Source organism: Cervus canadensis, chromosome 12 (genome assembly GCF_019320065.1).
Source record: "Cervus canadensis isolate Bull #8, Minnesota chromosome 12, ASM1932006v1, whole genome shotgun sequence".
Taxonomy (NCBI): Eukaryota; Metazoa; Chordata; class Mammalia; order Artiodactyla; family Cervidae; genus Cervus; species Cervus canadensis.
Genome location: NC_057397.1, coordinates 69806981 through 69830397, shown reverse-complemented (window position 1 = coordinate 69830397; position 23417 = coordinate 69806981). Strand labels below are relative to the sequence as shown.

The window sequence follows — 23417 nt, the reverse complement described above, 5'->3', positions numbered from 1 at the left end:
TATCCCAAAAGAAAGCTGGGCGAGAGACATGTATTTCACAAAGGAGGAAAACTAAATGTCCAATAAACATTTGAAGAAATGTTAGCCATCACTTATGATCAGAGACATATAAATCAAAATCACAAGATATGATTAAATATCCATTAAACTGGCAAACCGTGGAAAATTCTGAAAGAGATGGGCATACCAGACCACCTGACCTGCCTCTTGAGAAACCTGTATGCAGGTCAGGAAGCAACAGTTAGAACTGGACATGGAACAACAGACTGGTTCCAAACAGGAAAAGGAGTACGTCAAGGCTGTATATTGTCACCCTGCTTATTTAACTTATAAACAGAGTACATCATGAGAAACGCTGGGCTGGAGGAAGCACAAGCTGGAATCAAGATTGCCGGGAGAAATATCAATAACCTCAGATATGCAGATGACACCACCCTTGTGGAGAAAGTGAAGAAGAACTGAAGAGCCTCTTGATGAAAGTCAAAGAGGAGAGTGAAAAAGTTGGCTTAAAGCTCAACATTCAGAAAACTAAGATCATGGCATCCAGTCCCATCACTTCATGGCAAATAGATGGGGAAACAGTGGAAACAGTGGCTGACTTTATTTTTGGGGGCTCCAAAATAACTGCAGATGGTGATCGCAGCCATGAAATCAAAAGACGCTTACTCCTTGGAAGGAAAGTTATGACCAACCTAGATAGCATATTAAAAAGCAGAGACATTACTTTGCCAACAAAGGTCCGTCTAGTCAAGGCTATGGTTTTTCCAGTGGTCATATATGGATGTGAGATTCGGATTGTGAAGAACGCTGAGTGCGGAAGAATTGAGGCTTTAGAACTGTGGTGTTGGAGAAGACTCTTGAGAGTCCCTTGGACTGCAAGGAGATCCAACCAGTCCATCCTAAAGGAGATCAGTCCTGGGTGTTCATTGGAAGGACTGATGCTGAAGCTGAAACTCCAATACTTTAGCCACCTGATGTGAAGAGCTGACTCATTTGAAAAGACCCTGATGCTGGGAAAGACTGAGAGCAGGAGGAGAAAGGGATGACAGAGGATGAGATGGCTGGATGGCATCACCAACTCAATGGACATGGGTTTGGGTGGACTCTGGGAGCTGGTGACGGACAGGGAGGCCTGGCGTGCTGCAGTTCATGGGGTCACAAAGAGTTGGACACAACTGAGTGACTGAACTGAACTGAAACTGGCAAAAATGACAGTCTGAAAATACCAACTCTTGAAAATGGTGTGCATCTAACTTGATCTCTTATATACCATGGGTGGAAGTATAAAGTGGAAACCAGTTTGATACTGCTGAATGTTCTAACCCTAGTAATGCAGTAATATATCCCAAAGAAAATACTGTACAAGTACCAGCAGGAAACAAACAAAGATGGTCTCAACAGTTTACAGTAACAGAAAGTTATTTAAAATGACTAATTAGTGAACAAAATGAATATATATTACTTTAGTTTAATGATGACTGTGTATCATATAATCCAAAGATTGTAATTCATTCAATTTTATGCAAAGCCATGGAACAGGTGAGAAGAGAAGGCAAAGGAAGAGAGGATAAAGAGGAAAAAAATCAGCAACAAGACGAGTTCCTAAATGTGGGCTAAGATACTGGGAATATATCTCAGCAAGGACACACATCAGGGCTATATTGTTCCCCTAGACTTCTAATCTTTTTCAGAGATATTTAACTGATATCCTATACCCACTTCCGACCACTAATCAACAGAGCCATGGCACTAACCAATCCCAATGTTGGCATACTACATGAAATTCAGTCAACAGCTGCTGTTACTGGTTTGATATAACTGCACTTTCCATGATAATCAATGGCTTAGACTAACTGGACAGGTGTTATTTTAAGTGATAGTCTTTCTCAAACTGCAAAATCATCCTCTCTCCAAAACCAAACTGAAACAGGGGCCGAAGACTACAGAACAAAATGTCACCTCATGATCCGGTCACCAGCCTCTGAGCAACCTTGCACCCTGGCTCCGTTCTTACTCAGGGCCCCTATACATGAAAGGCAGCAAGATGAAAGTCTCGAACCAGACTCTGCAGGTTAACATGCTGGCTCCTCTCATCAGTCCCCATGTTCTACTCAAATCCCCTGTTGCCCTTTCTGCACAATGAGAATCATGACAAAAAAATACACAGGATTCTGTGTGGCTTAAATATGTGAAATATGTCTCAATATATGTAAAATGCCTAGAACAGGACCAGCTCACAGTAAGCAAGGTATTATTGCTATTGTCCGGCATGTCTTTTAAAAACTGGTCATAGGTAAAATGCTGCCTGAAAGAAGCTTTCTCTATTTAGAATAAACTTCTCCCCACTGCCCTGTTACTCTGCTTCCTTACATACATTTGTAGTTATCTGTTTGTCTCTGTCTTCCTCTAGACCACCATGGCTATCTTGTTTACCATTATATCCCCAGTGCCTAAAACATAACTACAGACATTTTGGTTGTAGTAATATGATGGTACTTTTGTTACACAGGTACTTCCCTTTTCACAGCAGTTACTACATCTCCATTAAGCAAAATATTTATGGGACACAAGACTGAAGTTTTACTTTTTACTTCAGCAAATTCATTTTTCAAAAAAGTCCTTCATAGTCAGAAGAACTCCTGGGATAGGAAAAATGAATACTGGAGACAGCTTGTTTATTTATGGACATTTTAGACATACAAATATCACAAGCCCTAATAACTTTTTAATTGGTGAATAAGAATTTAGTCAACAGACTGCCAAGGCTGATTTTTAACTTTGTGCTTCAAAAATGCAAAGATTATTAATACCAATAAAGAATCCAGGGAAAAAATTCTTGCTTTAGTGCTTTCAAATGGTCCTCCCCCCATTACAAACACTATTCTAGTATATTTGATACGTTTTTTTTTCTGCTTTCCTATGAAAACTGAAATGAAAGTTGCTCAGTCGTGTCCGCCTCTTTGCAACTCCATGGACTATACAGTCCACGGAATTTTCTAGGCCAGAATACTGGAGTGGGTAGCCTTTCCCTTCTCCAAGGGATCTTCCCAACCCAGGGATTAAACCCAGGTCTTCCACATTGCAGGCAGATTCTTTACCAGCTGAGCCACAAGAGAAGCCCAAGAATTCTGGAGTGGGTAGCCTATTCCTTCTCCAGCAGATCTTCCTGATGCAGAAATCAAACCGGGTTCTCCTGAATTGCAGGCAGATTCTTTACCAACTGGGCTTCCAGGGAAGCCCATTCCTATAGTAGCCTATACATACAGGAGGGATAAAAAGTTTTGTATAAATTTTCAATGAGTACTAATCATCCAGGGAAAAATACATTTCTAGGCTATTTCAGAAAAAATCTTACATTTGAGTTTTAACTTTCTCAACTACATAATCTAGAGGAAAATACTACTTTAGAAAGAAACATATATTTTGCAAATTCTATTAAAGTAACAAAAAAGAGGCAGAAAATATGTATTGAGAGAAAATTATCATGGATAAATCTATTCTACTTTAAGCATACTAAGTCACAATAAATTTTCAAACCATATACAATAAAATCTTTATAATAATCCTTGTATATGTTATGATTCAGTTGCTCAGTCATGTGCAACTAGTTGCGACCCCATGAACAGCAGCAGCACACCAGGCTTCACGGTACTTCACTGTCTGCAGAAGTTTGCTCAAACTCATGTCCCCTGAGTAGGTGATGCCATCCAACCATCACATTCTCTGTCATTCCCTTCTCAACCTGTCCTCAATCTTTGTTCTTTAATTAATTAATTTAATTGGAGGATACATTTCTTTACAATACTGTGGTGGTTTTTGCCATACATCGACATGAATTACCCACGGATGCACACGTGTCCCCCCAACCTGAACCTCCCTCCCGTCTCCCTCCCCACCCCATCCCTCTGGGCTGTCCCAGAGCACCAGCTGTGAGTACCCTGCTTCATGGACTGCATTTGCACTAGTCATCTGTTTTACATATGGTAATATATATATATTTCAATGCTATTCTCTCATATCATCCCACCCCCACCTTCTCTCACTAAGTCCAAAAGTCTGTTCTTTACATCTGTGTCTCTTTTGCTGCCTTGCATATAGGATCAGTGTTACCGTCTTTCTAAATTCCATATATATGCATTAATGTATGTATGTAATATGTATTGGTGTTTCTCTTTCTGACTTAACTTCACTCTGTATAGTAGGCTCCAGTTTCATCCACCTCATTAGAACTGACTCAAATGAGTTCTTGTTAATAGCTGAGTAATGTTCCATTGTGTATATGTACCACAACATCCTTATCCATTCGTCTGCCGATGGACATCTAGCTTGCTTCCATGTCCTAGCTATTATAAACAGTGTTGCAATGAACACTGGGGTACATGTGTCTCTTTCAGCTCTGGTTTCCTTGGTATTGTCCTTGATCCTTCTCAGCATCAGGGTCTTCTCCAACGAGTCAACTCTCTATATCAGGCTGCCAAAGTATTGGAGCTTCAGCATCAGTCCTTCCAATGAATATTCAGGGTTGATGTCCTTCAGGATTGACTGGTTTGATCTCTATCAAGAGTCTTCTTCACCACCACAATTCGAAAGCATCAATTCTTCGGCACTTTGCATTTTTTATGGTCCAACTCTCATATCTGTACATGATTACTGGAAAAACCATAGCTTTGACTATATGGACCTTTGTCTCAGTGATGTCTCTGCTTTTTAAAATACACTGTCTAGGTTTGTCATAGCTTTTCTTCCAAGGAGCAAGTCTTTTAATTTCATGGCTGCAGTCATTGTCCACAGTGATTTTGGAGCCCAAGAAAATAGTCTGTCACAGTTTCCATCTTTTTCCCCACCTATTTGCCGTAAAGTGATGGGACCAGATGCCATGATCTTCATTTTTTGAATGTTGAATTTTAAGCCAATTTTCTCACTCTTTTATTTCACTTTCATCAAGAGGCTCTCTAGTTCCTCTTTGCCTTCTGCCAGTAGGGTGGTGTCATCTGTATATCTGAGATTACTGATATTTCTCCCAGCAATCTTAATTTCAGCTTGAGTTTCATACAGCCCAGCATTTCGCATGATATATTCTACATAGAAGTTAAATAAGCAGGGTGACAATACACAGCCTTGACATACTCCTTTCCCAATTATGAGTCAGTTTGTTGTTCCATGTCTGGTTCTAACTGTTGTTTCTTGACGTCCATACAGGTTTCTCAGGAGACACATGAGGTGGTCTGGTATTTCATTTTCTAAAGAATTTTCCACAGTTTGTTGTGATCCACACAGTCAAAAGCTCTAGCATAGTCAACGAAGCAGAAGTGGATGTCTTTCTGGAATTGCCTGGCTTTTTCTATGATCTAATGAATATTGGCAAATTTGATCTGTTACCTCTGCCTTTTCTAAATCCAGTTTGTACATATGGAAGTTCTCTGTTCATGAACTGTTGAAGCCTAGCTTGGAGAATTTTGAGCATTACCTTGCTAGCATGTGATGAGTGCAAATGTGTGGTGGTTTGAACATTCTTTGGCATTGCCTTTCTTTGGGATTGAAATTAAAATTGACCTTTTCCAGTCCTGTGGCCACTGCTGAGTTTTCCAAATTTGCTGGCAAATTGGGTGCAGCACTTTTAACAGCATCATCTTTCAGGATTTGAAATATGTCAGCTGGAATTCCATCACCTCCACTAGCTTTGTTGGTAGGAATTCTTCCTAAGGCCCACTTGACTTCGCATTCCAGGATGTCTGGCTCTAGGTGAGTGATCACACCATCGTGGTTATCTGGGTCATGAAGATCTTTTTTGTATAGTTTTTCTGTGTATTTGTGCCACCTCTTCTTAATATCTTCTGCTTCTGTTAGGTCCATACTGTTTCTATCATTTATTATGCCAATCTTTGCATGAAATGTTCCCTTGGTATCTCTACTTTTCTTGAAGAGATCTCTAGTCTTTCCCATTCTATTGTTTTCCTCTATTTCTTTGCATTGTTTACCTAAGAAGGCTTTCTTATCTCTCCTTGTTATTCTTTGGAACTCTGCATTCAGATGGATATATCTTTCCTTTTCTCCTTTGCCTTTCACTTCTCTTCTTCTCAGCTGTTTGTAAGGTTTCCTCAGACAACCATTTTGCCTTTTGGGTTTCTTTTTCTTAGGGATGGTTTTGATCACCACCTCCTGTACAATGTCACGAACCTCAGTCCATAGTTCTTCAGACACTCGGTCCATCAGATCTAATTCCTCGAATCTATCTGTCACTTCTACAGTACAATCGTAAGGGGTTTGATCTAGGTCATACCTGAAAGGTCTAGTGGTTTACCCTACTTTCTTCAATTTAAGTCTGAATTTGGCAATAAGGAGTTCATGATATGAGCCATAGTCAGCTCCTGGTCTTGCTTTTGCTGACTGTATGCTTCTCCATCTTTCAGTATTGATCATCCGGTGATGTCCACATGTAGAGTCTTCTCTTGTGTTGTTGGAAGAGGGTGTTTACTATACCAGTGCATTCTCTTGGTAAAAAACTCTGTTAGTCTTTGCTCTGCTTCATTTTGTACTCCAAGGCCAGCCTTGCCTGTTACTCCAGGTATCTCTTGACTTCCTACTTTGCATTCCAGTCCCCTATGATGAAAAAGTTTTCTTTTTTGGGTGTTAATTCTAGAAGGTCTTGTAGAACTATTCAACTTCAGCTTCTTCAGCATTAGTGGTTGAGGCACACACTTGGATTACTGGGATACTGAATGGTTTGCTTTGAAACAAACTAAGATCATTCTGTCATTTTTGATATTGTATATGCCTTTACATTACTACGTGGAGTATAAAAAATTTACATATAGAACAACCTACTTTCCCTTTAAAAAAAAGCTAATAAAGAATAATTCTGTACCTTTGGAGTATATCCATAATTGAATGAATCCATTTTTTCTGAGAGTCAGGAATTAAAGTCTGTGAATCTGTTAGTCCTGCATCAACAACACAAGTTCCAGGAGCTGAGAAGAAACTATCATCTTCTTCATTTTCTTCTGTTATCAACCTAGCATCTCCTCCTCCAAATATAACTGCTGCACTTAATTTTTTATGCTAAAAATGGGGGAAAAAAGGAAAGAAGTAATGAACAGCCATAATTAATTTCTTGAATACATGTTTAAAATTAAATGATTCTACTTCTTGACAGGACAATCTGAGCTTCCTCTAGGAAAAAACCCCTAGTTCACCAGGTACTACTACAATCCCTCAGTACACAGTTCTGGAACTGTGAGTTTACTTACATTTTTCCACCTATAACATAAACTTCTGGAACTCTCAGTTCAACACATAGAAGATATTCAACAGCTGCTTACTAACCGAACAAATTAGAAGTTAAATAAAAGTTTTTGTCTCTTCCTTGTATATATTTATATAAACTTAATTAATAAGCCAATTAATAGATATTAAGAAATGTCACAGTCATATACACGAACACTGGGCAAGTTCTGGTACCTGGGCTGTTTTTTATTTCCCTTCAGACATCAATACAAGATCTCAAAAGGAAATGTATAATAACTGATAAATGATAATAATTTATCCTAGTTTATAACATTTTCTTCAGGAAAATTTAGCTTATAACATTACCTGCTTGGCATTTAGAAACACAAATGTTTTCCCTTTGAAGATTTGTTTTCTTTCTTGGCGTTCTGATAGATCAATATTTTTACTTTCAATAGCTGGTTCATCAACAGGTGGGTAAAAACTATAAAAAATAAAGTATATTATTATTACATACTACACTGTACGTATAACATTAAATTTGTAAACAGATTTTGGCAATCTGGACTAGAAAACTAGAAAGGCTTAATTTCCATAATACAACTGTATTGTTAAAAACTTAAAGCGTTTTACCTGGGACTAAAGGACTGAAAGTACCTAAATGCTTTTACTATAGTGACAGGTGCAACACAGAACAGCAGAACTGTTCTTTATTTTCTAAAACTACATAATGTAAGAGTAGGCAATCATAACAAGAGACAATTAAATATATATAAATCAAACAGTTATATGAATTACAAATGGCTGAGAGAGAAAAAGTAACACAAAGAAGTTTTTAAAAAGTAATAAAAGTAAAACCAAAACTGAAAAAAAAAATACTAACAAATGGTTGAAATATCATCCATTAGAGATCAAATTCTATTTGCATATTAGACTTGCTTGCATGAGTGTGTGCTCAGTCTCTCCACTGTGTCTCATTCTTTTGAGACTTCAATGACTGTAGCCTGCCAGGCTCCTCTGTCCAGTAATTTTCCAGGTAAGAATACTGCAGCAGGTTGCCATTTCCTACTCGGATCTTCCCAACCCAACCCAAGGATCGAACCTGTGTCTGCTGCTTCTCCTACACTGCAGGCAGATTCTTTGCCACTGAGCCACCTGGGAAACTTCATTGTGTTTGGTTATAAATCTCTTTGGAGAAGCTCGGAAATTTTAGAACCTATATTTTGTCAGTTTAAATAAAATTTTCAAAGATTTTAAAACACAATCTTTTAGCTGTTTAAGCTAATACTCTCTTTAAGGTAATACTATAAACACATCTGAGTCATCCATAGAGATTAGGGAATAGAAGAAAACAGAAAAGTAAAATCAAGAGATAATCACTAAAACTTCTCATCAGTTCATAGTTTCAACTTTCTATATAGTCAGCTCTTTTGTTACAGCTATTAACTAACCAGTCTTTTAGTCTCTCTCTCTACCTTCTAGTAAAAATTACTAAAGTTCATGGATAGAAAGACTTAATGTTGTCAGCATGTCAGTTCTTCCCAACTTGACCTATAAAAATAAACACAATCCAAGTAACTTCCAGCAAGTTACTTTGTGAATATCAACAAACGGATTCTAAAGCTTATACAGAGAGGGAAAAAATTTAGAATAGCCAACACAATATTGAGGAAGAACAAGGTTGGGGTACTGACACTACCAAAATTCAAGGCTTAATGTAAAGTGGCCTTAATCAAGAGAGTGTGGTGCTGACGAAAAAAAGAGACAAACAGATCAGTGGAAGAGAACAGAGAACCCAGAAACGGACTCAGATAAATAGAGTCAACTGATCTTTTACAATGGAGCTTACACAGTCTTTTCAACAACTGGTGATGAAACTGGACATTCACATACAAAAAAAATGAATTTACACTCAGATCATACACTTTTCACAAAAAATAACTCACAATGGATCACAGACCTAAATACAAAACGTAAACTTACAAAATTCCTAGAAGATAACATAGGAGAACATCTAGATGGCCTTGGACATGGAGATGACTTTTTAGATATAACACCAAAGCCTTGATCCATGAAATTAATAATTGATAAGCAAGACTTCATTAAAATTAAAAAATAAAAAGTTCTGCTCTGTGAAAGGTAACGTCAAGAGAATGAGAAGACAAACCAGAGACTGGGAGAAAACATTTGCAAAACACATATCTGATAAAGAACTGTTAAAAAAATATATAAAGAACACTTAAAATTCAACAATAAGAAAACAAACAACCTGATTTTTAAAAACAGCTGAAGACTTTATTAGATACCTACTCAAAGAAATATAGAGACAGCAAATATGCATATGAAAAGATGCTTAGTATCCTCATATATCATCAAGAAAATGCAAATTAAAGCAAAGAGATACCAACACACAATTAAACTTTATAATTTCCTAAACTTTCACCTACCATGTTTGTTTCAGGCTAATGTATCTCTTGGGTCTGAGATTTTATTGCAAGAAAATAAGTTAACCTGTACCCGTTTCATGGATGTTGGCAGAAGACACAAGACTCCTGGGTCGGAGAAAAGCCAGCAGGAAGCCTCGCTGTGTTTGCAGCAGCTCCCCTTCCACACGAGTTCCACGGGGATGACACGGACTGTACCTCCCGAGAGCAGTGTTACAACGAACTTAGGAATCCACGCATTTCATAATAAGCTCTCAGCAGGCCTGCTCTTTGTCCTCGAAGGAGATACTACTTCACCCCTCCAGGTTTCTCACTGTAAATAGAACCCTGAGAAATGGCCTAGGTATAGGGCAGTCAGGGCCTTACACTGTTGGAATATTCAGCTAGTTTTGTATGATGTAAGGACTCTCTTCCAACAGTGTTTTCTCAAAAAAAATGCTTGTTGTTTGAAATAAAGTAACTGACAAGGCACTCTACAATATGGGAAACCCTGCAAAATTTCAAGTAAAGGGAAACTCCCTTTTTCTCTTGAGGGATCATTTTTTTTAATATTCAGACATAAACAATATTTTAATGGACTTCCTATATGAGAGCACAGAGTCTCAAAATTAAAGACGTCTTTTAAATGGAATCATCCACATTGGTACTTCCCTAGCAATACAAGAAAATCAGACATCACAAACCACATCAGGTGCTCTACCCTCCCCCGACGTACTGTCGCATGCTAACAGTACAGAGAAGCAGACGTAATTGCAACAAAAGGATGACACTTTCTGTTAGGTAAAAATATTACAGTTTGCTTCCTTGCATGTTTGTTTATTTTTACTTCATATCCTTTTATAAACCATCTTACAACTATTTAATATCTTAAATTTAATCTTTTTTCTATTTAATTAACTGAGTACACAGTCTTCCACAAATGCATCAAAATGGATCCCAACAGGTATAGGAATCTATTAAGGCAAAAAACAATATATCTTAAAATAGTATTAAAACTTGATTATCAAACATGAACTAATAGTCTTTCCTAGTAAACACTGAGTTAGGAGTTATTAAACAATCTTAGAGGAGGGATGTTTTATTACACCCATTTAAGCTAATACAGTCACACAAATTGAAGTCAGAAAAAAACTACGCCTAAAGTAAAAAAACAACAACAAAAAAGCAAGTTGAATACACTGAGATTCTGAGTAAGAATCAATAACTGATTCTAAAAACTCCAAAAACCATAAAACATATCACCAGTAGTAAAAACTTATCAGATGCCTCCATTCCTAAGTAATCTAGAATTAAAATGGTTTATTAGCTGTAACGAGTCATTATTTACAGGATTTACTGACTTTTCTACGGAGGCTCATAATAGGCACTAGGAAGTTGGGCTTCCCTGACAGCTCAGCTGGTAAAGAATTCACCTGCAATGCAGAAGACCCCACATTGATTCCTGGGTCAGGAAGATGCTCTGGAGAAGGGATAGGCTACCCCCTCCAGTATTCTTGGGCTTCCTTTGTGACTCAGCTGGTAGAATCTGCCTGCAATGTGGGAGACCTGGGTTCGATTCCTGGGTTGGGAAGATCCCCTGGAGAAGGGAAAAGCTACCCACTCCAGTATTCTGGCCTGGAAAATTCCATGGACTATGTCTATGGAGTCGCAAAGAGTCGGACAGGACTGAGCAACTTTCACTTTCAAGTTGGTAGTAAGTGAAGTTTCTAGAGGAGAGATCAGCTTTCAAGTTCTCCCAGGGATCTAGGACTCAAAAAAGGTTAAGAATCATCTATTTTAAAATCTCAGGAATTCTCTGGTGGTCCAGTGGTTAGGACTCCATGCTTTCACTGCTGAGGGCCTGGGTTCAAACCTGCAAGCCACTTGGTATGGCCGAAAAATAAATAAAATATGATGATTCTGTTCTAGAGGAAAGCATATTATCTGTTAACCAGATAATAAAATACATGAAACCTCCCAAGTGAAAACTGAAAACAAAGAGAAAATCTGATGTTCAGTTGCTTTTAAAAGCAGATACATATTATCAGGTATAAATAGTTCCTAAAAATATCTGCACTGGGCAAATTAGTTTAAAATAGCTAGTAGTATTTTATATACATTTATATACATATACACATATATATATTAAAGGAGAAAGGGAGACTACACTAAAGCTTTTGACTGTGTGGATCACAACAAATTGTGGAAAATTCTTAAAGAGATGGGAATACCAGATCACCTGACCTGCCTCCTGAGAAACTATATGCAGGTCAAGAAGCAACAGTTAGAATCAGACATGGAGCAACGGACTGGTTCCAAACAGGAAAATGAGTATGACAAGGCTGTATATTGTCACCCTGCTTATTTAACTTATACGCAGAATGCATCATATGAAATGCCAGGCGGGATGAAACACAAGCTGTAATAAAGATTGCTAGGAGAAATATCCACAGCCTCAGATAAGCAGATGATACCATCCTAATGGTAGAAAGCAAAAGGGAACTAAAGAGCCTCTTAATGAAAGTGAAGAGGAGAGTGAAAGAGCTGGCTTAAAATTCAACATTCAAAAAATGAAGATCATGGAGTCTAGTCCCAACACTGCGTGGCAAATGAAAAAAAAGTGGAAGCAGTGACAGATTTTATTTTCTTGGGCTCCAAAATCACTGCAGTGAAGGCAGCCATAAAATCAAAAGATGCTTGCTCCTTGGAAGAAAAACTGTGACAAACCTAGACAGCATGTTAAAAAGCAGAGATGTCACTTTGTTGGCAAAGGTCCATATAGTCAAAGCTATGACTTTTCCAGTAGTCACATACAGGTTTGAAAGTTGGACCATAAAAAAGACTTGAGCACTGCAGAACTGAAAATATCTAGTACCAGAATTGTGGTACTAGGGAAACTCTTCAAAGTCCCTTGAAGAGCAAGGAGATCAAACTAGTCAGTCCTAGAGGAAATCAAATTCTGAATATTCACTGGAAGCACTGATACTGAAGCTCCAATACTTTGGCCACCATGTCTGAAGAGCTGACTCGTTGGAAAAGACCCTGATGTTGGGAAAGATTGAGGGCAGGAGTAGAAGGGGGCGACAGAGGATGAGATGGTTGGATGGCATCACCGACTCAATGGACATGAGTTTGGGTAAGCTCTGGGAGTTGGTGATGGACAGGGAGGCCTGGCGTGCTGCAGTCCATGGCGTCACAAAGAGTCAGACACGACTGAGTGACTAAGCAACAAAAACAATATTTTAAAATTGGTAATAAAATAATTAGCATGAGTAAACCACAATCACAGAAAACTAACCAATCTGATCACATCGACCACAGCTCAATGAAACTATGAGCCATGCTGTGTAGGGCCACCCAAGACAGACGGGTCATGGTGGAGAGTTCTGACAAAATGTGGTCCACTGCAAAAGGGAATGGCAAATCACTTCAGTATTCTTGCCTTGAGAACCCCATGAACTGTATGAAAAGACAAAAAGACAGGACACTGAAAGATGAACTCCCCAGGTAGGTAGGTGCCCTATATGCTACTGGAGAGCAGTGGAGAAATAACTCCAGAAAGAATGAAGAGACGGAGCCAAAGCAAAAACAACACCCAGTTGTGGATGTGACTGGTGATAGAAGCAAGGTCGGATGCTGTAAAGAGCAATATTGCATAGGAACCTGGACTGTTAGGTCCATGAATCAAGGCAAATTGGAAGTTGTCAAACAGGAGATGGCAAGAGTGAACATAGACATTCTAGGAATCAGTGAACTAAAATGGACTGGAATGGGTGAGTTTAACTCAGATGACCATTATATGTACTACTGTGGGCAAGAATCCCTTAGAAGAAATGGAGCAGCCATCATAGACAACAAGAGAGTCCAAGATGCAGTACTTGGATGCAATCTCAAAAACGACAGAATGATCTCTGTTCGTTTCCAAGGCAAACCATTCAATATCACAGTAATACAAGTCTATGCCCCAACCAGTAATGCTGAAGAAGTTGAAGTTGAACGGTTCTATGAAGACCTACAAGACCTTCTAGAACTAATACGCAAAAAAAAAAGTGTCCTTTTCATTATAGGGGACTAGAATGCAAAACTAGAACTCCAGAGATACCTGGAGCAACAGGCAAATTTGGTCTTGGGAGTACAGAACGAAGCAGGGCAAAGGCTAATAGAGTTCTGCCAAGAGAACGCACTGGCCATAGCAAACACCCTCTTCCAACAACACAAGAGAAGACTCCACACATGGACATCACCAGGTGGTCAACACAGAAATCAGAATTGATTATATTTTTTGCAGCCAAAGATGGAGAAGCTCTATACAGTCAGCAAAAAAAAAAAAAAACTGGGAGCTGACTATGGCTCAGATTATAAACTCCTTATTGCCAAATTCAGACTTAAATTGAAGAAAGTGGGGAAAACCACTAGACCATTCAGGTATGACCTAAATCAAATCCCTTACGGTTATACAGTGGAAGTAAGAAATAGATTTAAGGGACTAGATCTGATAGACAGAGTGCCTTATGAATTATGGATGGAGGTTCGTGACATTGTACAGGAGGCAGGGATTAAGACCATCCCCAAGAAAAAGAAATGCAAAAAGGCAAAACGGCTGTCTGAGGAGGCCTTACAAATAGCTGTGAAAAGAAGAGAGGCGAAAAGCAAAGGAGAAAAGGAAAGATATACCCATTTCAGTGCAGAGTTCCAAAGAATAGCAGGGAGAGATAAGAAAGCCTTCCTCAGTGATCAGTGCAAATAAATAAGAGGAAAACAATAGAACAGGAAAGACTAGAGATCTCTTCAAGAAAATTAGAGATACCAAGGGAACATTTCATGCAAAGATGGGCTCAATAAAGGACAGAAATGGTATGGACCTAACAGAAGCAGACGATATTAAGAAGAAGTGGCCAAAAAAAAAAAAAAAGAAGTAGTAGTGGCAAGAATACACAGAAGTACTATACAAAAAAGATCTTCACGACCCAGATAATCACGATGGTGTGATCACTCACCTAGAGCCAGACATCCTGGAATGCGAAGTCAAGTGGGCCTCAGGAAGCATCATTACAAACAAAGCTAGTGGAGGTGATGAAATTCCAGTTGAGCTACTTCAAATCCTAAAAGATGATGTTGTGAAAGTACTGTACTCAATATGTCAGCAAATATGGAAAACTCAGCACTGGCCACAGGACTGGAAAAGGTCAGTTTTCATTCCAATCCCAAAGAAAGGCAATCCCAAAGAATGCTTCAACTACCACACAATTGCACTCATCTCACATGCTAGTAATGTTCAAAATTCGCCAAGCCAGGCTTAAGCAATATGTGAACTGTGAACTTCCAGATGTTCAAGCTGGTTTTAGAAAAGGCAGAGGAACCAGAGATCAAATTGCCAACACTCACTGGATCATCGAAAAAGCAAGAGAGTTCCAGAAAAAATCCACTTCTGCTTTATTGACTATGCCAAAGCCTCTGACTGTGTGGATCACCACAAATGTGGAAAATTCTTAAAGAGATGGGAATACCAGACCACCTGACCTGCCTCTTGAGAAATCTGCATGCAGCTGAGAAAGCAACAGTTAGAACTGGACATGGAACAACAGACTGGTTCCAAAAACAGAAAATGCAGTAAGTCAAGGCTATATACTGTCACCGTGCTTATTTAACTTTTTTAACTTTTATTTTACTTATTTAAGTTATATGTAGAGTACATCATGAGAATTGCTGGGCTAGAGGAAGCACCAGCTAGAATCAAGATTGCCGGGAGAAATATCAATAACCTCAGATATGCAGATGATACCACCCTTACGGCAGAAAGTGAAGAAGAAGTAAAGAGCCTCTTGATGAAAGTTAAAGAGGAGAGTGAAAAAGTTGGCTTAAAGCTAAACATTCAGAAAACTAAGATCATGGCATCCGGTCCCATCACTTCATGGCAGATGGATGGGGAAACAGTGGCTGACTTTATTTTTGGGGGCTCCAAAATCACTGCAGATGGTGACTGCAGCCATGAAATCAAAAGACACTTATTCCTTGGAAGGATTCAAGTTATGACCAACCTAGACAGCATATTAAAAAGCAGAGACATTACTTCGTCAACTAAGGTCTGTCTACTCAAAGCTGTGGTTTTTCCAGTAGTCATGTATGGATGTGAGAGCTGGACTATACAGAAAGCTGGGGGCTGAAGAACAACTCCAACTGTGGTGTTGGAGAAGATTCTTGAGAGTCCCTTGGACTGCAAGGAGATCCAACCTGTCCATCCTAAAGGACATCAGTCCTGAATAGTCATTGAAAGGACTGATGTTGAAGCTGAAACTCCAATACTTTGGCCAACTGATGCGAAGAATGGACTCATTAGAAAAGACTCTGATGTTGGGAAAGATTGAAGATGGGAGGAGAAGGGGACGACAGAGGTTGAGATGGTTGGATGGCATCGCCAACTCAATGGGCATGAGTTTGAGTAAACTCCGGCAGCTGGTGGCAGACAGGGAGGCTGGTGTGCTGCAGTCCATGGGGTCTCAAAGTTTCGGACACGACTGAGCGACTGAACTGAACTGAACTCAGTTAATACTTAATTTAAATTTGTAGTTAAATACTTAATTTGCATAGAATTTTAGATTTTTTTAAAACTTCCTCAAACCTGTTATGTCATTTAGACTATAAGCTACTGACATACATTTTAAGCATGTTCTTATGTTGACTAAAAACACTCACCCATTTTATAGTGTCCAGTATTCTAACCATGCAATCTAAAAAGAAAAATTACAAGTATCTTCTTCCTAAATCACCGTTTATGTTACTGCAGACGTGACTAATGCAATAGATATAGTAGACAGTTCCTTAGTCCAGGGGTTCACAAATTTAGCATAGCATCCAAAAAAATTACATAAATAAGAAAGCTATTATGAGTCTTTCCAAATATTGCAATCAGTTACATTTCTTTTAATAAGCACCTATTACAATTCAGTAAGTTCAGCCTTGGTGTATACCACTAGATAAAAAATACTAATAACACGAAACACTTAAAACATGGAGCAGTACAAGTACTATCCTCATTTTTCAAAGAGGGCAGTAAGCCTGATTTTGGCTCTGTAACAGGCTGCTGCGCCTCACAATTCCAGGTGCCCTGCGTGCACGATGCCCGGCACCAGCGTGTGTGCCCACTGGTCCTACCTCGGGGTCATTGCTATCCTTCAATGTTTCTCTTTAAATACTGGCACACATGTCACATCTGTTTCACCAAGATAAAGAAAAATCAACAAAGAATTGCTTGGTAAACTTTCAGCACACAGTAACAAAAAAATTTCATTAATAACGCTGAACTGCAATATTATATCCTGAAACAATCAATAAAGAGGGAGTTAACCTAAATCAAGCCAGTGCAATCGTATTTTGCATGTCATATTTTGTTATTTCAAATACACAATATACCTTTCAATTTTTGGAGGTTGTTTCTTGGACTGAACTGCTTTAAGAAATTCAGTAAAATATTCTGGTTTTACAATCGGACGCCCACAAATGAGTGCACATATTGTCTGAAAAGAAGAAAACATGTGAATACATATACTCATACCCTAGCTTTTTTAAAATTCTAGTTTTCCTCGTGTCACTTTAAATTTATAACAGAGACACAATCTATAAAACAGAAGTCAATTTTGGGTCATGGCTTAGTTTTAGTGTACATATCCCTATATAATCACTTGATTATAAGAAGCTACCAATTACAATATATGAGGGGGATAGACTGGGAGCTTGGGGCTGACATAAACACAATGCTATATTGAAAATAGATAACCTACTGTATAGCACAAGGGGCGCTGCTCAATAACCTGTAGTAACCTAAATGGGACAAGAATTTGAAAAACAATAGGTATATGTCTGTGTATAACTGAATCACTCTGCTGTGCCCCTGAAACACAGCACTGTGAAGTCAACTATATTCCAATATAAAACAAAAATTAAAAATAAACTGTGGTAACTGAAATTCATGTAAGTTAGACCCCCACAAAACAAAGGCCTATATGCTAAAAAAGCAGTGAGACCTGTGAAATAACAAACAAACATAACATATAGGCTAATTCAAGTATCAATAAACCATCACTATTAAAGGTGGGAAAAAAGTCACAAATTACAGTGTTGATGTAAAAACTGCTGGAGGCAGGGCCAAACAACATAACAAAATACAAGTCAATTTTGAAATGTCAATTACAAAAACATTAAAATATGTATCTTAGAATTAAGGAAATGTAACGCCTGCCTTGAGAAGACAGCACCAAGAGATAAACATGAGAGCTCTCAGCCTAACTGCCTTTCAAACTGACTGTATTAATAACTATGGGACAGTCTTTTTAAGAAAGTAAATAAAGGAATAACAGTGTACACAGCTGGAGCAGAGAAGAAACTTCACCTGGTGAGTGAGTTAAGCCGTAAGCCTCAAATAAGTTATATCCACAGTTTGAAAAAGATTAAAAAATATCACGATTGGCAATGAAAATAAAGAAGATTCAGCATAATTCTAAGAAATAATCCAGCTAAAGAACTTGTAAGTATGTTTCTAATAAACATGGGGAATTACCTAAATGTGAGCAAGCAATTCAGGGTATCTCTCAAGAATGGAATCTGAAAGTTATGAACCACAAATATAAATGAAATAATTGACTTCCTGCATGAAGCAGTAATGAGCAATTCAACACTGGACTGAGTAAGCTCCAATACATGTGATCTTGGGCAAAGGATTTAATTGCTCCAAGCCTCAGTTTCCTCTTTAGAAAATAAAAGCTGAACTGAATGTTTACGTTCCCTTTTCTTTCAAGACCACCTAACTGACTTTGCTCTTACTTTATATTCACCAAGCAAGGGCGTGATTACCTATTTCATTTTTCAGGGACCTTGGTATCTTTAAGGGGACTAAGCTGGAGCCATATGTAAACATTCTGGTCACTATAAAGGCGTATCTCTACTGTAAATTAATAAATGGACATTCTGAATTATGAATCTATTATCTGGGTTTATTAGCATAAATTAGTACTCAAGAAGCTAATCATTCTGTTGAATTTATATATCAATTTCATAAACTTACAAAGATGACAATTTCTGATCAGAGAAAACCCCACCAAGACACAAGTTTAACATGAGGTTCAATCTGAACAGCAAACCTTTCTTTCTCTATGACACCTATTTAGCTATAACACACATATTCTAATTTAATTAATTATATGGCAAAGGATTTTATCATCTAATAAAGGAATCTAAATATTTGCTGCTTTTCACCATAGATAAAAGCCTAAAACAATCTCAGATTATCTACAGACAAACTGTTGAAAGGAGACGAATCACCTCCCAAAGTCATTCTTCAATTAGCTTTGGATTAACCAAATCTAATGAAGATGCAAAATCTGAAAACATACCAAAATATACCACTATTTTAACAAATAGCATCTTCTAAAGGCATATATCTATATATCTCTAGACTGTGACAATACATTAAGGTAATATTAAACTATTTTAAAAAAGTTTTTGTCATTAGGGCCTAAAGCCAAATAAAAATTAAACAAAAGAGCATGAAACAGTGAGATATATCAGAGACTAGAGGAAGAAAAGACATAGACTTCTTACTTTGAAGATGGGCAGTTAACCTCTAAATGCTTTGCTTTTAGACTGAAAACATTTCTTGGTGAAAGGATTACATAAATCATTTAAATGCTAAATCAAAATTTGAAATATAATTTCATGTGCTTTTTGCTTGCGGTAGATAATAAACAATGTTTCTGAAAAACCATTCTTAGCCTATACGGTAGGTATGGAGTTGTTTGGCATATACATATCTACAACCAACAGTTCAGATAATTTTAAAGTAAATGACTTTTAAGACATTTTTGTATAGTGGGTAAATGAAAAAACTTAAATTCACAGAACTTACTTTAACATAATAACAATGCACTGAACTTACTTTAATGGTAACTTTAACTGATACCATGACAAGGTGAGTACATTCCTCTGTCCAATTGTTTACAGTAAGTCCTCCGAGTTGCAATATGGCATGACTTAGAGCAGTTTTCCCAGAGACATCTAAACAAGAAGAGCATGCAACCAAAGGTTCATACTCTACTCTGTAAATAAAAATAAGTTATATGAGTTTATTGTACAGTAAACTCAAGCTCACATTACACACTGTTATTTTGATTTTTATGTATCACTAAACGTTTCAACTTAGTTCCAACGAAACTATCAGTCTTAAGTTGCAATTAAGAAAAACATCAATGATCAAAAGCTTAACACTACACTTCGACCTATGCAGAATCAATCAAAAGTAGCCCCATCAAGATTCTCAGGGCCCACTCAAATTCTCATTCACTTTAGGTCAGTTAGGTATGATTAACAAAATGCACTAACCACATACAGTGCAAAGTTCACTACTAGGCAAAATTCACTGCTATCCTATTATGCCGCTGCTGCTGCTAAGTCGCTTCAGTCGTGTCCGACTCTGTGCGACCCCACAGACGGCAGCCCACCAGGCTCCCCCGTCCCTGAGGTTCTCCAGGCAAGAACACTGGAGTGGGTTGCCATTTCCTTCTCCAGTGCGTGAAAGTGAAAAGTGAAAGTGAAGTCGCTCAGTCGTGTCTGACTCTTAGCGACCCCATGGACTGCAGCCCACGAGGCTCCTCCATCCATGGGATTTTCCAGGCAAGAGCACTGGAGTGGGGTGCCATTGCCTTCTCCATCCTACTATGCTAAGTAGGATCTAAATAGACTAGCTCCAATTCATTATTTATAAATATCGTTTTCCTTTAGAATTTGATTGGTCCAAAATAAAGTTGTCCATTTTAATATCAATTTCAAAATTCTTACCTGAATTTACTTTCAAACACTCCGAAGGTAACTCTATCCCCTGACTTCAAAATTTGAGAAAGACCATTCTGCATTTTCTCCTCATTAACAAAGGTACCATACTTAGAATTATCTTTTATTGTCAATACAGGAATTTCATTTGTTTGACTCTAAAAAAAAAAAATCAATAAATAAAGTCTCTTACTACTCCATAAATACTGTTCCTAAGGGAAAAGGTTTCAAAAGAAAAGGTTGATAACTTTTGGAATAGGCGATGGGCGGTTAACCTCCCAACACAGTACACAATACAGTTATTGTTTTGGTTGCATGCAAAGAATGATTACTCAACTAGCAATTAAGAGAAAAATGTCTTAATTTCAGAATCATTCCTCTTAGAACATATATTTTCTTTATTTTTGCTAAGTCAGTGGAGATTTTCCTGACCTCTCAATGTGAGGACTATTTGCCTTTGTACAAATTGTTTCATATATAACATGACAGTTTCATTCCTAAGGTTTTTGTTTTTTTTTTTAATATTATCAAAATCACATAGAAAAAAAAATCAGTCCAATGAGAAAAGGCCAGAGTGTTTAACTTGAAGTAACAATTCTACTTTTTCTTTAGGATTTTTAACAATAATGCTTTTTTTAATCTAAAAGAATACAGACACAAAACCTAAACATTACTGAACAGATTCAATGTTTGCTGCTGATACAATCTTACCTCAAAATAGTGGTTTTTCTTTCATCATTACCACCAGCATTACCATGAGCACACCTCTTATAGATAGATAGATAGATAGAGATAGATGTTGTTTTGGCTGGCTTAATTACATATGCGTTTTGGTTTGTTTAATTATAAGTCCACCTTTATAATTAAATCAACCAACACACCAAAACAAACTCAGTCATTCAAAGGAGCTGTGGGGCATATATACCAGCTGTTTACTAGGGATAGTAAAGCAAATCATTCTCCTTCTGAAAACCTAAGATACACGGCAAACACAAGTGTTCATATGGCTATGTGACTCTTTAAAGGAGGAGTCACGAGTCCACCCACTGCTCTGTTCCCACGCTCCAGCACAGTGCTGACACACAGTAAGCATTCAACATGTGAGTGCTTACATACCGAGGGGGAGGAAACGGCAACGACTCCAGTATTCTTGCCACAAGAACCCAGGGACGGCATGAAAAAGGCAAAAGATATGACCGAGAAGATGAGCCCCCTAAGTTGGAAGGTGTTCAACATGCTACTGGGGAAGAGAGGAGGGCAATTATTAACAGCTCCAGAAAGAATGAGGCAGCTGGGTCAAAGCAGAAACGATGCTCAGTTGTGGATGTGTCTGGTGGAGGAAGTCAAGTCCAACGCTGTAAAGAACAATATTGCATAGGACCCTGGAATGTTAGGCCCATGAATCATGGTAAAGTAGAAGTGGTTAAGCTGGAGATGGCAAGAGTGAACATTGACATCTTTGGAATAAGTGAACTAAAATGGACGGGAATGGGCAAATTTAATTCAGATGACCAATATATCGACTACTGTGGGCAAGAATCCCTTAGAAAAAATGGAGTAGCCATCATAGTCAACAAAAGACTGAAATGCAGTACTTGGGTGCAATCTCAAAAATGAAAGAATGACCTCCGTTTGTTTCCAAGGAAAACCATTCAGCATCACAGTAATCCAAGTCTATGCCCCAACCACTGATGCCAACGAAGCTGAAGCTGACCGGTCTTATGAAGACCGACAAGATCTTCTAGGACTAACACCAAAAACAGATGTCCTTTTCATAACAGGGGAGTGGAATGCAAAATAGGAAGTCCAGAGATACCTGGGGCAACAGGCAAATTTGGTCTTGTAGTACAAAATGAAGCAGGGCAAAGGCTAACAGAGTTTTGCCAAGAGAACACATTGGTTATACCAAGCACCCTTTTCCAACACAAGAGACGACTCTACACATGGACATCACCAGATGGTTAATACCAAAATGGACTGATCATATTCTTTGCAGCCGAAGATGGAGATTTATACAGTCAGCAAAAATTAAGACCTGGAGTTTACTGTGGCTCAGATCATGAGCTCCTTTCTGCAAAATTCAGCCTTAAATTGAAGAAAGTAGGGAAAACCACTAGGCCATTCAGGTGTGACCTGAATCAAATTCCTTATGATTATACAGTGAAAGAGATGAATAGATTCAGGGATTAGATCTGGTAGACGGAGTGCTTGAAGAACTAAGGACAGAAGTTCGTAACAGTGTACAGGAGGCAGCAACCAAAACCATCCCAAAGAAAAAGAAATGCAAGAAGGCAAAGTGGGTGTCTGAGGAGGCCTTACAAATAACTGAGCAAAGAAGAGGAGTGAAAGGCAAGGGAGAAAGGGAATGATATACCAAACTGTATGCAGAGTTTTAGAAAACAGCAAGGAGAGATAAGAAGGCCTTCTTAAATGAACAATGCAAAGAAATAGAGGAAAACAAAAGAATGGGAAAGACTAGAGATCTCTTCAAGAAAACTGGAGATATCAAAGTAACATTTCATGCAAAGATGAGCATGATAAAGGGAAGAAATGCTAAGGACCTAACAGAAGTAGAAGATTTTAAGAGACGGCAAGAATACACAAAACTATACAAAAAAGGTTTCAATGATCTGGATAACCAGAGTGGTGTGATCATTCACCTACAGCCAGACATCCTGGAATGTGAAGTCTAGCAGGCCTTAGGAAGCACTACTACAAACAAAGATAGTGGAGGTAAGGGAATTTCAGCTGAGTTATTTAAAAACCTAAATGATGATGCTTTTAAAGTGCTGCACACAATATGACAGCAGATCTGCAGAACTCAGCAGTGGCCACAAGACTGGGAAAGGTCAGTTGTCACTCCAATCTCAAACAAGGGCAATGCCAAAGAATGTTCAAACATGCAATTGTGCGCATTTCAAATGCTAGTAAGGTCAAGGTCAAAATCCTTCA

General features: G+C 38.2%; 1 protein-coding gene across 3 annotated transcripts in view; it reads right to left on the bottom strand.

The window, feature by feature from the left end:
* NBN (nibrin) overlaps nucleotides 1-23417 on the bottom strand; it is a 56995-nt gene that overhangs the window by 29877 nt on the left and 3701 nt on the right. For all 3 annotated transcript variants that reach the window (XM_043483185.1, XM_043483187.1, XM_043483186.1), the window contains 5 exons: nucleotides 20475-20623; nucleotides 19576-19735; nucleotides 17058-17161; nucleotides 7591-7708; nucleotides 6866-7059 (listed from right to left, as the gene is read on the bottom strand). In XM_043483185.1, coding sequence (XP_043339120.1) covers nucleotides 6866-7059; nucleotides 7591-7708; nucleotides 17058-17161; nucleotides 19576-19735; nucleotides 20475-20623 — 725 coding nt within the window. The remainder of the gene's footprint in view (nucleotides 1-6865; nucleotides 7060-7590; nucleotides 7709-17057; nucleotides 17162-19575; nucleotides 19736-20474; nucleotides 20624-23417) is intronic.